This window comes from Labeo rohita, chromosome 3 (genome assembly GCF_022985175.1).
Source record: "Labeo rohita strain BAU-BD-2019 chromosome 3, IGBB_LRoh.1.0, whole genome shotgun sequence".
NCBI classification, from domain to species: Eukaryota; Metazoa; Chordata; class Actinopteri; order Cypriniformes; family Cyprinidae; genus Labeo; species Labeo rohita.
The window spans coordinates 27,274,174-27,289,687 of record NC_066871.1 but is presented as its reverse complement, the minus strand read 5'-3'; the positions used below and the strand labels follow the sequence as shown (position 1 = coordinate 27,289,687).

The following is a 15,514-nucleotide window of genomic DNA, read 5'->3' as shown; positions in this document are numbered from 1 at the left end:
GCTTTAAATGTTAATGAGCTCTGCTCGCCCCGCCCCTCTATTCTCTCTGTGGAGTGACGAGCTTGTTTACTTTATTCGCATTTAGCCGCGTTTATCCACGAAAATTGCTAACTAGCATGTTATTAGGAAAGGCGATTGCAAAGATTCATAAAAACAACCCTTATATCTACTTTTGCTGTAAGTGAAGCTGGATCACGAATGATTTGCACGAACATAGATGAATTTATGTAGATCGAGAGGCGCATTCCCTTCACAAACAAAAGCCATCCACTGTGTCTTCAGCGGCTCAGATGTCAGGAGTAAATGATGACTATTATGTTCATTATTACATCCAACAACACAACACCTCAATCTAGGAGCCATTCTTGTCTACGTCCCTGTTCCAGCATGGAAACAATGGCGATCAAACTGTTACAGCTCATTAAAGGCGGGTCTAAGGTAAGACGGCCATGCCAATCAATCAGACTAGATGCTGAGAATGGCTTGATTTGAAAAAGGGTAAATTATTTTTACAGATTAAATAAAAACCACTGGGTGGATTTTTATCATTATAGGTGTTTGAGTACACACACTGTCAACACATGTTCAAACAAGCTGCAAAAGTGAACTTTGCATCCGATAACCTCTTTAAGAATAAAGTGTATGTAAACTTTTGAACAGGGTCATTTTTATAAATTCAACTATTATTTTCTCTTGTGGACTATATGTAAATGTATTTTATGTGAAATATCTTATACAGGTAAGTACTAAATAAAAAATAACATGCAGTTTGTATGATCCCTCTTATTTTGGTAAAATAATTAATGTTTTGCAGATTCTGCAAGGTGTATGTAAACTTGTATGTCGATTTGTTGATCAAGAAACATTTCCAATTGATAATAATGTTGTAAACAGTCATGCTGCTACATATTTTTGTGCAAACCATGAATGAAATGAAATTAAATGAAATTGGATGCATATCAAAGATGTTAAAGATCCAGAAAGCAGGCCCCATTTTTCTAACTAAAATATCACAGTTCTGTTTGGTGCTGCTCTGAAATTACACACTTTACCTTTAAACTCTCTCTTTCAACTGTCAGACTAAAGGACTCTAAGAACCCTCCACGTTTTCTATGATTTGGGCATTAGTAGGGGTTCACACGCTCCCCCTCTGATGCCACTTCTTTTAACTAAATCCTCAGAGAAGGGCTCTTCAAAGCAGCCTCTCCTGATCCCTGCATTGTATCACGCTTGCCCTATTTTAAGAGGAGGCTTGGTGCACCAACACATCCACTGTATGCTCACCAACACAGAGCAAAATGTTCCCCCTCGGGGTGCTGCTGTCTCCTGGCTAGACTACGAGTCATTTATAGGCAGACGGATTCGTACCCGAAGAGCCTGTGGGAGAGTCTGCATAAGCATTTGGAATTTTGCTGTCAGTTTGTATTTTTACAATGCAAAATCTCTTGTAGGCTTTTTGGAAATTTCTACTTCACTAGATGCATGAAATGCTACATAAAAAGTTGGCCGTTCTCTGCGGATGCTGGCTGGAAGGAGGCTGACTACATTCTTGCATTAGCACCCTATCTGTTACACACCCCGCAGGGAGCTTGTAGGCAATGGCAGACGCATTGTCGATGCCCTCTTGTTGCACTTTCCTCTGTAGAGTGCTTTCTTGTGTTGAGAGAGCATGTGGGTTTAGCAATCTTAGCACCTATGTGGCTTGCAAAATACTTCAGGCAGTTGAAAAGAGGAAACCTAGTCTTTTAGATATGTCTTGGCTCTTGAGCTTCTGTCTATAAAGGACTGCATAGCAGACGGAAACTTCATCACGAACGTTTTACAACAGTGTAAAATTTCATTACGCATTTATGCCTGCGAAAACATTTCCACTACAAAATCCTTAGGAAATTCTACTATTAGCTGGATATGTCAACATTTCCTCTTGGAAACAGCATATATGAGACTAAAATGTATTTTTGCTTTGATTTCGTAATGGCATTCAGGAATGTTTTAAGTTTGTACACTTAAACATTCCTGAATGCCATTACGAAATCAAAGCAAGTGATTATACACTCTTAAAAATAAAGGTTTGTTATTGGCATTTGTGGTTCCATGAAGAACCTTTATTTTCAAGAGTGTAACTTCTCAAACCAGCATGTAACTAAGTCTGCAGGAAACAAATCAGATCATGTGCCGCTTCGCTGATCTTGTGCATGTTTCTGTCTCATAACCAGGTGGTTTGAGGGCAATTGCTTATTGAGGTTAAGCACTATCAAATCTAATGAGTCCCCTATGATCTCCATCCCTGCTACAAAAAACAATTCAATGAGAACACAAGGCATTTGTTCTGTTTTTCATCAATAAAGAGGGTGGGGGAAGTGAAGGAATAGAAATTAGATTTTAATGTGGAAAATATGACAATTACCTCATCTTTAATGGCAATATGTGATGATTTTTTTTCATTTTATTTTTTCAAAACACTAAACCTTAGCGAAAAAAAAAAAAGTTATGAGATAAAAGACCTGAAAATCTTGTGGCTCATTGAACATCTGAAGGTAATGATTTAATCGTGCAATTGGATTAAAAGCGTCTTAGACATGCCAGGCCAGAGGGCCTGAACCGGTCACTGGCCTTCATTAACTTGTTGAACTCTGCCTGTGGAGATTCCTTTAGTGGTTTAAATTGAAATCTTATTATTTCTGTGTGACACTGGATTGCTGTGTGCTCCTTTTGCGACTCAGTTTGTATATTTTTGGCTCGGAAATTTCACAGGTAAATGACAAAGCTGCTTTTTACTGCTTAAATCAATCCCCAGACTACCCTTGGCTCTCACAAACTTAGCTTAGTTTTCAAAAATATGTTTTGAATCTTCTAGAGGGGAAGACACAAACTTTTGCATTTCAAAGGGTCAGAGAAAGGCTACACAGGAAGGTTTAAAGTTTTTAATTTGCCAAGAGAGAAAAAAAAAATATCTTGGCTATCTTCAGTGTTTTGATACTTGAAAAAACAGATGAACAATAAACTCTTCTGGCAATAAATTTCTCAAAATGTAAAATCAAGGTCTGGTGACCATCAAAAGTGACAGAAAGATTGGTTTCTTAAATATTAAAAACAAAATGTACCATATGCCACCACAAACTTCACAGTTACTGGATGTTTTTTCATCCTGTGTACTAACATAAACTTCATGAAAATACCATTTGTTCCCCACCATTATAATACACATTTAAAACTCAGTTTACATAATTTGTCTACTAACAATTCCCAACAGCATATTCAGATATATTCTGTCAATTTTTCCTCAAAACCACCATGAACAAATGCCATTTCCATTTGTTTCATGGTGGAAATTATATTTTAAACCATTTTGCAATAAAATGGCCAGTTCCTGCGTTTTAAAAAGTCTAACCTTGTACTTAGCATGTTATCTTAAATACACAAAATTATTTCCATGCTTCGTGAATACTTTGTCAAAATTACAGCATGACTGCAAATGACACAATTCTCTCAACGTAATCACACAAAGACAAAGGTATAAGCAAACAGTCTTTTAATAAATGCAAAATAATTGTCCAGAAACATGCACAGGGTAAACACAACCGTAACATATACGTGGCAAGACAAACTGAAACAAGGGGAACTTAAACACAAAGCAAACAAAGTTAATTAATGATGAACACCTGAACAGAATGACAACTCAGTGAGCATGACAACTAAAGATAGCCAGGAACTAGAACAAAGGAAACTGAACAAAGGAAACAATAAAAAACAAAAAGTACATGAAAGTGAAATTAAATGAGACACATGACTGACAATATGTGACATTACACCCTCCTGAAAAGGCACAGCTTTACGCTATGGCGTGGAGAAGGAGGCGGCTTTGAAGGAGGACAAGGAGATGGTGAAAGGATGGTGAACATAGGCAGATGAGACCATGGAAGAGTAGCGGCAACTACTGAGATTAGTGGCCAGATCGACAAAGATGGAGCCGTTGTTAAGAAAGCCCAAGGCTCAGACAGAGAGCCAAGGGAGCGATTGGACATCGAAGACGTGGGCGACCATGATGGAGCCGCAGTGATGACTCCCCAAGATAGAAGTGGGGAAGCAGAGGGCAGTGGTCAAGCTGGGGCAATCGAGGGTGTAGGCAGAGCTTGAGGGATGGCAGAGCTAACCAGAGCCGTAGGAGTGGAGTGCCAGAGAGCAGTGGACAGGGAAAGTAGTGCGATGTCCGACCCAGGTTAAGTTGATGGTCTGAGGGACCCTGGTAAGGCCAAATGGCTGATGGTCCACGCTGGAATCAACGAGACAAAATGGCCAGTGGTCCACGCTGGAATCAAAAGAGGAAGAAGCGCAGGCGTAGGAGTCAGGGTGGCAGGGAGAGGTGGGACGCAGCACTGGAGGAGTGCTGCTGGCTCACACCCCTGTTCTGACTTCGAAGGCTCTGGAGCAATGATGGGTCTCGTTCTCCCTTCCTCCCTTCACAGCAGGCAGAAACACCCATTCTGTGCCAGGGCAAGGGCAAGTGGGGAAGCAGAGGGCAGAGGTCGAGCTGGAGCATCTGAGGGTGTAGGCGGAGCTTGAGGGAGGGCAGAGCTAGTCGGAGCCGTAGGGGTGGAGGGCCAGATAGCAGCAGACAGTCTGCAGGGCCACAGGCAAAAGCGGTTTGATGTCTGACCCAGGTGAAGTCGACAGTCCAAGGGAGGCCCACGAGACAAAATGGCCAATGGTCCACGCTGGAATCAATGGACAGTGATGCAGCCTCACACACCTGTTCAGACTTCGGAGGCTCTGGAGCAATGGTGTGTGCCCTTCCTCTGGCATTAGCTCACATGTTGTGTGGACCATTGGCCATTGGCCATTTTGTCTCACAGAAGGCAGAAACACCTAGTCTGCGGGGGTCTCTACAGAGCCAGCGCCAGGGCACCTACTTCAGGAGGCATTTATATTTCAAGGGGCAGCCTAAACCACACTGGTTTTGATGCTTTCAAAATCAATTATGTTCAGCAGGGATAAGAAAGATGAGATGTATTCAGTGACACAAGACCTGGCTCCGTGGTGCCTCTCTAGCCTGTGGAAGAGCAATAGCTCTGAACTACTACCCGGTTCCTACTGGTGGAAAAGGGGCCACAGAGGAGGCTGAATGGGGTCAGCAGGACTCAAGAAGATGATACATATTCAGGCGGAATCAAGGGAAACAAGTAATTAATCTCTCCAGAAAAACTGTCCATTAAGTCCAGCCGTTACTTACTCTCAGTGGCATAAGGGTGGGCGGTACTTACTTCCATAACTTCAAACTCCACAAGGACTTCCACAGTGATAGACGGTGATGCTGGCTCACACCAGCTCCTTGAGCATTAGTTCACACATTGAGGTAGGCGGAAGCACCCAGTATGCGGGGGCTCTGGCATAGTATCTGTCGATCGGGGTGGTGGTGGGCTGGGTTCTGTGTCAGGCTGCAAGGCGAAGCTGGATGTCGATGTTGTAGACCAGGGGTGTCAAACTCAGTTCCTGGAGGGCCGCAGCCCTGCACAGTTTAGGTTCAACCCTAATTAAACATACCTGATCCAGCTAATCAAGTCATTCAGGCTTGTTTGACAACTGCATGGTTTGTGTGTTAGAGCAGGGTTGAAACTAAACTCTGCAGGGCTGCGGCCCTTCAGGAACGGAGTTTGACACCCCTGTTGTAGACCTTGTTGGCGTTGTCCACTGTGAGTATGGATCCGTTTGCCCACAGCGCGAAAATGTTAATCCTTCAGAGTCCAGCAAGGATCACCTTGGGGCATGAGAAAGCGAATGTCATCGTCCAGTCCACATTGTAATCCCTCCATCAAGCAGATGTCAGTGCAGCTGGCACAGTGGCAGGTGTTGACAAACTGCTCCACGCACTTCTCAAGGGCTCTCCCGTTCTGAAAAATTAACAGCGTCGCTCTTCTCAACAGTCTGTTACCCTTCCATGTGACAACGTTAATGGACCAGTATCTATTATTCTTTTGAATGGTCTGGCCCACAAAGACAAAGGTATAAGTAAACAGTCTTTTAATAAATGCCAACAGAACAGTCCAGGAACAGGGGTAGGCACAACCATAACATAAATGAGACTGGACAAACTGAACTGAAACAAGGGGAACTTCAATACAAAGCGCAAACAAAGTTAATTGATGAACACCTGAACAGAATGACACAACAACTACAGGATCTAGTTGAACAGGAACTAGAACAAAGCAAAAAAGGCAATGAGTCCATGAAAATGAAACTGAATGAGACACATGACTGACAATACGTGCCTTTGCCTTTTTTGCTTTGTTCTAGTTCGTTTCAGTTCAGTTTGTCCAGTCTCATTTATGTTATGGTTGTGCCTACCCCTGTTCCTGGGCTATTCTGTTGGCATTTATTAAAAGACTGTTTTCTTATACCAGTGGGCCAGACCATTCAAAAGAATAATAGATACTGGTCCAAAAACATCCAAAGTTTAATTTTAAGCCTGTTTTCACTGACTCATTGGTAACCAAGTACACTAATTTTTTGGGGGAAATTAATCAGCTTTTCTTATGTAAGAATTTAATGAATTTTCATACAATAAATACTGAAGTATTGTCTGTATTATATACTGTATTAATACTGTATTATACTTTGAGACAGATATGGGTCTAGAGGTAAAATGCTAAAATCGATATAACGACATATGAAGAGATAAATAAGAACTTAATGTGGCCTTCTTATTTTGGAGAACTGTTAGTTTTAATAAAAATGAAAACTGCCTGTAGCCACAGAAAAATCTATCTACTGTCAGATATAAACATATCATGTCATTATGGACAGCATTATGATAATGTTCATGAAAGGCAGTTCATTCTGCTTGAATCCTGTGACAGCTGCCACACGGCACCATCTCTCAGTCATTTCTTTTCAGCCTGGAGTGCAGCGATTGTAGATTTTCTCAACCTGCCTGGCCGCGTATGTCCCCCAGGGCGAAACCCACGCAAGTGCGGCCTCCCCTGCTGGCTCCATTTCCACATTTGCCTAAGCTGTGAGCACCACGGAGTCACCACATGTTCTCCTATGTGAGCGAACTTATTAATTATTAAATCAACAATCCCGTAGGAAACAGATGGCACAGATAGCGGGCAGCTAACGCACGTCTGCCTGGCATTTTGTGTGTGTGTGTGATACTGTAGGTAAGTGGGTGGTTTTAGACTACCTAGGATCTGTCACATGTCCCAGCAGTACCTTGTGCCAGTTGGCTCAGATGCTGAATTGTGTGTATCGCATATAATCACTATAGAGGATAATTGCAGTTGATTTTACTGATCGGGTTTTATGATGCAAACAAAAGCGTGCTTTTTGTTTGTTCTTTCTGCTACACTGTGTTTACAATGACAAGAGCTAAAGTGATAAAAAGCCATCATCACCTCGCGTTTAACTGACATTTGTTATCAATAAACACTACTGTGTTTATTTGAATGCACTCTCAATTTGGATTAAGAGACTTGAATGAAAACATCATGCTGTGGTTCACTTCTACAACGCAAAGCCCAGGGCTCAACGTTTAACTATAATGAAGGGTGCTGCTAAAAACAAACTTTAACACAAACAAGCCTTGTCTATTAAAACTCTGTCAAGCCAGATTCATTCAGACTGCTTTCTCAAAATGTAACTCTTAGCGACCCTTAAGTGGTTCAAAACCTGTTTGAGTTTCTTTCTTCTGATGAACACAAAATAAGCAACAGTTGACGGTAGCCATTGACTTCCACTGTATTTTTTTCTATACTGCGGAAGTCAATGGCTAGCAGAAACTTGCTTGTTTACTAAAATTCTTCAAAATATCTTTTGTTCAACAGTAGACAGAAAATCACACAGGTTTTGAACAAGGGTGTGTAAATGATGACAGAATTAAACATTTTGGGTGAACTATTTAATAATATGCTGATTAAATAATCAAATTAATTGCAGATAATCACATACATCAATATTTGCTGAAAAGAGCCTGCAAATTATGCAATATTTTGGTAGAATGGTAACTCACTGAATAGACATTTCAGAAAGAAGCTTAATAGTTATTTGTACTGAATTAATGAGATAAATTGACCCTGATATTAACATTTTCACTGAATTTCCCAAAGTAATCTAATGTCATGCATCTGCTCGCAGAATGCATAGTAATATACTTGGCTTTATGGTGTTAACTAATGCTGAACAACTGGCTTAATGTATTTTTCTTTCATGGTAAAGTGAGTTTTGCTAATTGCCAAGGAGATGCGTTCTGGGAAAGTGGCTTTCCAAATCATATGTTTATTTTGTGAACAAATCTGGCTTGATAAGCTTTGCTGCTTGGCTGAGAGCAGACGTTCTCTTTCTGTGAGCTTTATTGCCTTCTGTTTCTGATTGTAATTTAATCTAAAGTGAAAGGCATCATCATCAGTGTTGATTCTGTACTGAATCATTTTTTTTTTCATCCTGCCAAAATATGGTTCTCAATTGGTGGCCGAGTGATGCCAAAGACTACAAGGACAGTTTGCGGAGGGTGACCAGGCAACTGCTTGTGCTTTGAAGTACTCTTTACAGACCACAATAGACAAACACAATGACAGAAGAGCAGCACTGAAAAACCATTGCACTGGGGAAAAAACACATTTCCATTGACAATAATCTGAGTGAAAATGTAAGAACAAGCATTTATTTAGCTCTTCTGATGGGCACATTTAAAATATTCTGCAGTGCGAAATTTGCTCCACTTTATTTGCTCCACAGTGGCAAATCCAAATGCCAGACAATCCACTGGGGACTCTTTCTTAGTACAAAAGGGCTTAAAGGTTTAAAGACTCCGCCGTACCTCTGAGTACCACTGTTATGCTTTTAATCTAAGATACCAAAGACTTCATGACCCCGCATTTTTTGTACCCTGTTTTACATCCATTGGGCCTCATTCATGAAACTTGCATAAACATTTCAGTAAATTTAGAGTAATTTGCATACAAAACAGACCTTCTCGAAAACCTGATTCACAAACGCTTCGTAAACATTAGATTTGATAGTTAAAAGTGTATGTTAATGAATCCAATCATTGGTATATTGGGCGAGCGTACACGCTCATTCTCAATTAGCATACTCCCGCCTATGAATTACAACTACGTAAGTTATGTATTCAGGAATGCAGTGGAACACTGTAAAAAAGAAAGGAACTTAAAACAGTTGTTTCACCTTAAAAAAATAAGTTTTCATGCTGCCTTATGTTAATTTATGTACAACTTAACATTTCATGTTGACTAAACTTAAAATTTTAAAGCAGCACAAAAACTTACTTTTTAAGATGAAACAACTGTTTATTATTATTATTATTATTATTATTATTATTATTATTATTATTATTTTATTTTTATTTATTTGTTTTTTTTTTTTTTTTTTTTACAGTGAATCTACTTGGGTTTGTAAATAAATGCAAACAAGACTAATAGACCATATGCCTAACAACAAATATTCAATTTATTTTTTCAGTCAGCATTTCAGTTCAAATTTCGTTTAAATAGCATCTAATCATATTGTTATATAATATTTATATTTAAGTTTATTTCAAAGAACAACCAATGTTTTTAATAATTTTAGTTAATGATAATAACCCTGACTTGGACAAAAAAGGTGGACAGAAGTATGTTCACTTCATTACTTTTTCAAGTATCGCAAGTATTTTGTATGTTTTTATTTTGGGAAAATTTTATTTTTGCTTCACTATATTCCAAAGTCTAATGTCATACTTTTACTCCACTACATTTCCTAAATTTCCAGTGTTTTCCAAAATTCATAAAATGTAGTGGAGCTTGACTGACAGGTGATCTGACCAATCATAATGCTGAATCAGCCATTTTGTTAGACAAACAAATCAGACAGAAGAGTAGATTAATTTAAGGGGGCCTTAAACTTGAAAAATGGTGTGTACTGACATCTTTCCATGGTTGAAATAAAATTCCTTCTGATGTTCATTCATATTTATTTCATGCCTTAAGTAAATATGAAAAGATTGGTTCACATGCTGCTTCAACTGAGGCGCTACAGCGTTCTGTCTTGACACATGAAAGAGCCACACAATGGTATTTATTGTTTGAATTTCTTAAAAAAATGACAAAAAAAAAAAAATTATGTTGGTTTCCTCTTTGCTCTGTGATGTATCTTCCACTGCGTGAGAACATGATGTGTGGTGTGAGAAGGTGGGCGGGTCTTTGCGAGGGGTCAGTTCTTGAACAAGCTGATTCTTTTCAATAAACCTATTGATTTGGTTCACAGACTGCACTGCACAATTAATTGGTGAATCAGACTCAGGCTGATGTCTAACAATCCTCTTTTGTAGTGTTGACTAGCACACGTTGGCGGGTGGAGTTAGTGTAAATAGCCTCTGCCAACAAGGCAGGCTATTTGCACTTAGTGTAAATAGACACTCCGATAATTGTATTATAAACTATGTAAAATGATTGTTAAGGCCAAGCCAGATTTGAACCTACTGTTCATCTGAATCAAGAGTAGCTACTAACTACAGTACAACACCAATCCTCAAGCCGATCACATGTTAACAGCATGACCTGATTAAGAGGCTCATTTCTGCTTTCAAATACAATACACATGAATTCCAACAGTGCGCTCTGTAATGAGGGAAAACCCTTATCGCTAGCTAAAAAACAGCATCTAGTGGTAATCACATGCTCCAGTAAGCCACTGGCTGTGGCGGACACACTCCCTGCTGTCTAAATATAAATCTGAGCATTATCCTTGCTAGCCCACTCCTCCATCCCACTGATTGGATGAGCGATTTCTCTTTTCGCCATCCCTGTGTGAACAAAGGCTTAGCACGCCTGCTTAAATTGCTTCCTTTGAGGGCAGATAAAAGTCCATACATTATTAATCCCCCCATGTTACTTCTGTTACACCAAAGGACAGCTAATGAATCCTCTAGACGTGTAGCATCAATGTATAACAGCAATGCCTGTTTCACGGAGAGATTCACCTGCAAATTCACTCAGAAATTCTGTTGAAAATATTTTGCATTCTTAATATTTTTAGAAGTTTAATGAATTATATATTTCTTACATAAAACTATACTTTAAAAAATTTAAGAAACAGTATAAAAACATTAGTTTAATACTATGTATACAAACTGCATTTAAAAGACACTGTAATAAAATAGCAAGTTGTGAGTGCATTTACTATTTATATTCAAGAATCTAACTAACATTGCCAAGCAGCATCCAGCTGGAACACATAAAAGAGCATAAAGATAAGCCGCAAATAAAAAGCAAACCGTGTCTGTGAAGGTCGGATGACAAGCTTGCTAAAGATTTCAAGTGACAACTCTCAACAAGAACGCATGGACTCTATTGTGCCGTCTTTGAAGATTTTACATTGAATAAAGGACTCGAAATGACTCAGTGACTCCTGAAAACATGACTAGTGTCCCTTATTCAATAACACTTCTGTAACCTTCACATTAGATTAGATTCACAAGTCTAAATGCAGTGAAATAAGGAACAAACTGATCCAGACTGCTAAGGAAAGGAACTTTCAAGTAGTACAGAAGCTTATATTTTGCATTCTGCTCTTATTTAATACAACGATTTTCAATTAAAAACTATATTGTACTTTTGTACAAGGAGGTTCATGTGGTCAGTGTAAAATTAGCATTTTGCAAATTTGATTTCACTTTTCCACAAACGCTTAAGCTAAAAACCTTATTATAATTATAATTATAATTGGATCCCAATTAATGAAACATTTGGTAACACATTAGTATGGGAACAATTCTCACTATTATCTAGTTATTAGCATGCCTATTATTAAGATATTGGCTACTAGTATATTAGTAAAGCACCTATTTTGCATGACCATATTTTACATCCCTATCTGAACTTAAAAACTACCTTACTAACTATTAATAAACAGCAAATTAGTTTATTGTGGCAAAAGCCGTAGTTAATGGTTTGTTAAGATTGAGAACTGGACCTTAAAATAAAGTGTGACCAAACACTTTATTGAACAATAATTATTGGAAAACCTATGATGCTGGGTTAAAAACAGCCCAGTGCTGGGCAAAACATGGTCAAAACCAGCTATTGGGTTGTTTGGTTACACTTCATTTTGATAGTCCACTTTAGACAGTCTACTAACTATAAGTAACTTTGCAACTACATGTCAACTAATTCTCATTTATTTGCAACTACATGTCTACTAACTTTGTTAGGTTAGGTTTAGGGTTAGTAGAATAAGTTGACATATACTTGCAAAGTTTAGAAGAGTGTTAGAAGATATTAAGCAGACAGTCTACTAATACTCTAATGACTAGCTGACATGCAGTTGCAAAGTTACTTACTGTTAGTTGAATGTCTAAAGTGGACTATCAAAATAAAGTGTTACCTAACAAGGACTATATTTCTTGCTTAAAATGAACCAAAATAGGTTAGAAATGAACATTTATTAATATGTTCAATAAATGAACATTTATTTAATAAGTTGAATAAATAATAATTAAATAATAAACATTTTTAATTGCTTATTAATAAATGTTCACCTTTTGATTATTGCTGATGCCTCTAGTAATTATGTGTTTGATTTTTAATTTACAACCTATTTTGGGATTTTAAGCCAGCCATATAGTAAATTTTAAGCAATATTTAAAGAGTTAAATAAAACTACCCAGAATGATGGTTTAAACATTTGACAACACAAAACAACTTAATCACACAGTTTGTCCATTTCAACAAAAACTTCACCCAGAGTACACTCTTAAAAATGCTGGGTTAAAAACAACCCAGCGCTGGGCGAAATATGGACAAACCCAGCGACTGGGTTGTTTTGACCCAGCGGTTGGGAAAAATGTTTAACCCAACCTTTTGGGTAGTATTATTTAACTCAACTATTGCTTAAAAATTACTATATTTCTTGCTTAAAATGAACGCCAAATAGGTTGAAAAACAACATTTATTAATATATGTTCAATAAATGAACATTTATTTAATAAGTTGAATAAATAATAATTAAAGGAGAAGGAGAAGTAACATTTTAATTATATTTTGCTAAAATGAACGAAATGACTTGGAAAAAAGATTTGTTCATTTTGCTGAACGAGACTCAAAGGTCCGAGTCGGTAAAATGATCTGAACTTCCCATCACTACCACGAATCACGTCTGTGTTCATCGTCTGTGTACTCCGGCTCAAAAAGGTAGAGTATAGCCAAAAAAAAATCTTATTTTCTCCTACAACTTCAAAATCATCTGACATCATTGTACCTTTTTGTTTGTAAACAGCATTTGACTTACTTGCACTTCGTTAGTCTTTGCACGTTCGCTTTGTAAACACTGGGTCTGTAGTTCTGCGTGACCTTTCAACGTGATTCAATAGTACGTAGTGTCATGAGCGCACATCTCAGAGCCTGTGCTACACGAGCTTTTGTGCTTAAAAAGTATACAAATTTTTATTTTTCAAAAAAAAAAATGACAGATCTTTTCGCTAGATAAGACCCTTCTTCCTCGGCTGGGATCGTTTAGAGCCTTTTGAAGCTGCATTTAAACTACATTTTGGAAGTTCAAAATTGGGGGCATAATTGAAGTCCATTATATGAACAAAAACCATTTTAAATTGCTTATTAATAAATGTTCACCTTTTGATTATTGCTGATGCCTCTAGTAATTATGTGTCTGATTTTTAATTTAAATTTTTTTGGGGGTTCATTTTAAGCCAGCCATATAGTAATTCTTTAACCAATTGTTGAGTTACATAAAACTGTATTTGTTGTATTTAACCTAACATTTTTTAGAGAGTGTGAATGTATTTTTATTATTTTAATGAAGTGCAACCACATACCTCCTCGTTGAGGATTTCCTGACATTGGGAGTAGTTTCCCTTCTTTGCCCAGGTGCCATTGGCGAGACATTCTCTGTACACGTTATCTGGAAAAAAAACAAAAAAACAAAGCACACACGCACTGGTTATTGACTGATCCCCTTATTTAATTTCTAAGGCAGATAAATAGTTTATATAACATTTATTCTGAACAACAGCAGACATATCTGTCATGTCTTCACGCATGATATATAATCCATTACATAATTCAAAAGTTATGCAATATGACCCAAAACACTAGGAATATTAATAGGGCAACAATCAATATCTGACCTCACAGTGCATGTAGGTTTGACCTGAGCATGGATATCTAATTAACCCTGACTATATGTTAAAATCTAGTCTCACATAAAACTGATTTATGACTCCAAACCCCCCATACTGTGCAGCGAAGAGACGAGTGCAAACTAAAAGTGAAGAACAGAAAACATCAAACATCTTTTGCAAACATGTCCTGAAACATGAAGCGTCTGTGGTGAAATCCGTCCTGGGTGCCGATGTGTATGAATGAAAAAGTGATTTCAGGTTTCATTTCTCATTTCCATTTCAGTGGTTTCCAATTTCATTGTGGTGCGTTTCCTCTACAAGGCATATATTGTGCTTTGAACAGCCATTGTTAGATCTGGTTGAAAGTTTTCGTCTTCAAAATTCCATAAAATAGTTTGAAATCCAGCAACATGAGAATCTGGGGCAAAGTTATTTTCTCTGAGAGCTCAGAACTCTGCTGACAGAAATTTTGAAATACAGTAGAGCCATGAGCATTTTATCCAAAGGCACTTATATTACTCTCTCTGCAGGAGCAATTCAAGTGTCTTCCTCTATAGTATTAAGGTTGGAAATGGGGTTAGTGTTGTATTATGCTTCCAGGAGCTCTCCAGTTCAACAATAACAGATACTTCAACCAGACTAACAGTTAATAACAGTCTGTTACCACTTAAGCCATTAGAGCAGCTGATTTTGGGTATTATTTTTTAATAAGCATCTTGTTTTTCAGTAAAATATTCAGAAATCATTAGCAAAACATACATTTATTTGAAGAGGTTAGCTGCATCAGATATTATGACGTGTTTTGCAGAAAATATATTTTGAAATAAATATATTTTTTTAATAAATCTGCACATTTCTTGTTTAAACAAATAAACTACCATTCAAAAGTTTAAAAACATTGGAAAAACACTGATAAAAAAAAGTCAGCATAAAAATCAGCATATTTGACATATCTGAATCGGAAAAACAAATTTTTAATTGTAATCATATTTTACAATACATGTAATTGTAATTAAATAAATGCAACTTGGTGAGCATATTTTAAACTTTACACAACAAAGTTTCCCTTAAAGGATGTACATTTTTTTTGCTGAATAACAAAACAAAAATACTGATTTAGAAAATATTTTTTTTATAGTAGCTTTGCTTGGAATACTGTAACAATGCATCTAAATATTCCTTTGCTTTGAACTGTCTGACAGCGCACAAAGGTTGCTTGTTAGTTTCAGCTAATATGAGTGTCATCCACCGTTTCGAAAACTTTGTCACAGAATCTTCTGTACTATATTTTAGTTTCCATGGGAACTGGTGCAACTGTTACAACTTTGGCAATTTGTGCGGGTATGTAGAGCAAAGATTCAAGTCGAGGTAATGATACAAGATCAT

The 15,514-nt window shown here is 37.6% G+C and overlaps 1 protein-coding gene across 2 annotated transcripts in view; it reads right to left on the bottom strand.

The window, feature by feature from the left end:
• crhr1 (corticotropin releasing hormone receptor 1) overlaps nucleotides 1-15,514 on the bottom strand; it is a 163,065-nt gene that overhangs the window by 64,163 nt on the left and 83,388 nt on the right. For both annotated transcript variants that reach the window (XR_007826355.1, XM_051102015.1), the window contains exon 5: nucleotides 13,823-13,908. Coding sequence is in view for 1 of the 2 variants with exons in the window: in XM_051102015.1 (XP_050957972.1) it covers nucleotides 13,823-13,908 (86 nt within the window). In the remaining variant the exon portion in view is untranslated. The remainder of the gene's footprint in view (nucleotides 1-13,822; nucleotides 13,909-15,514) is intronic.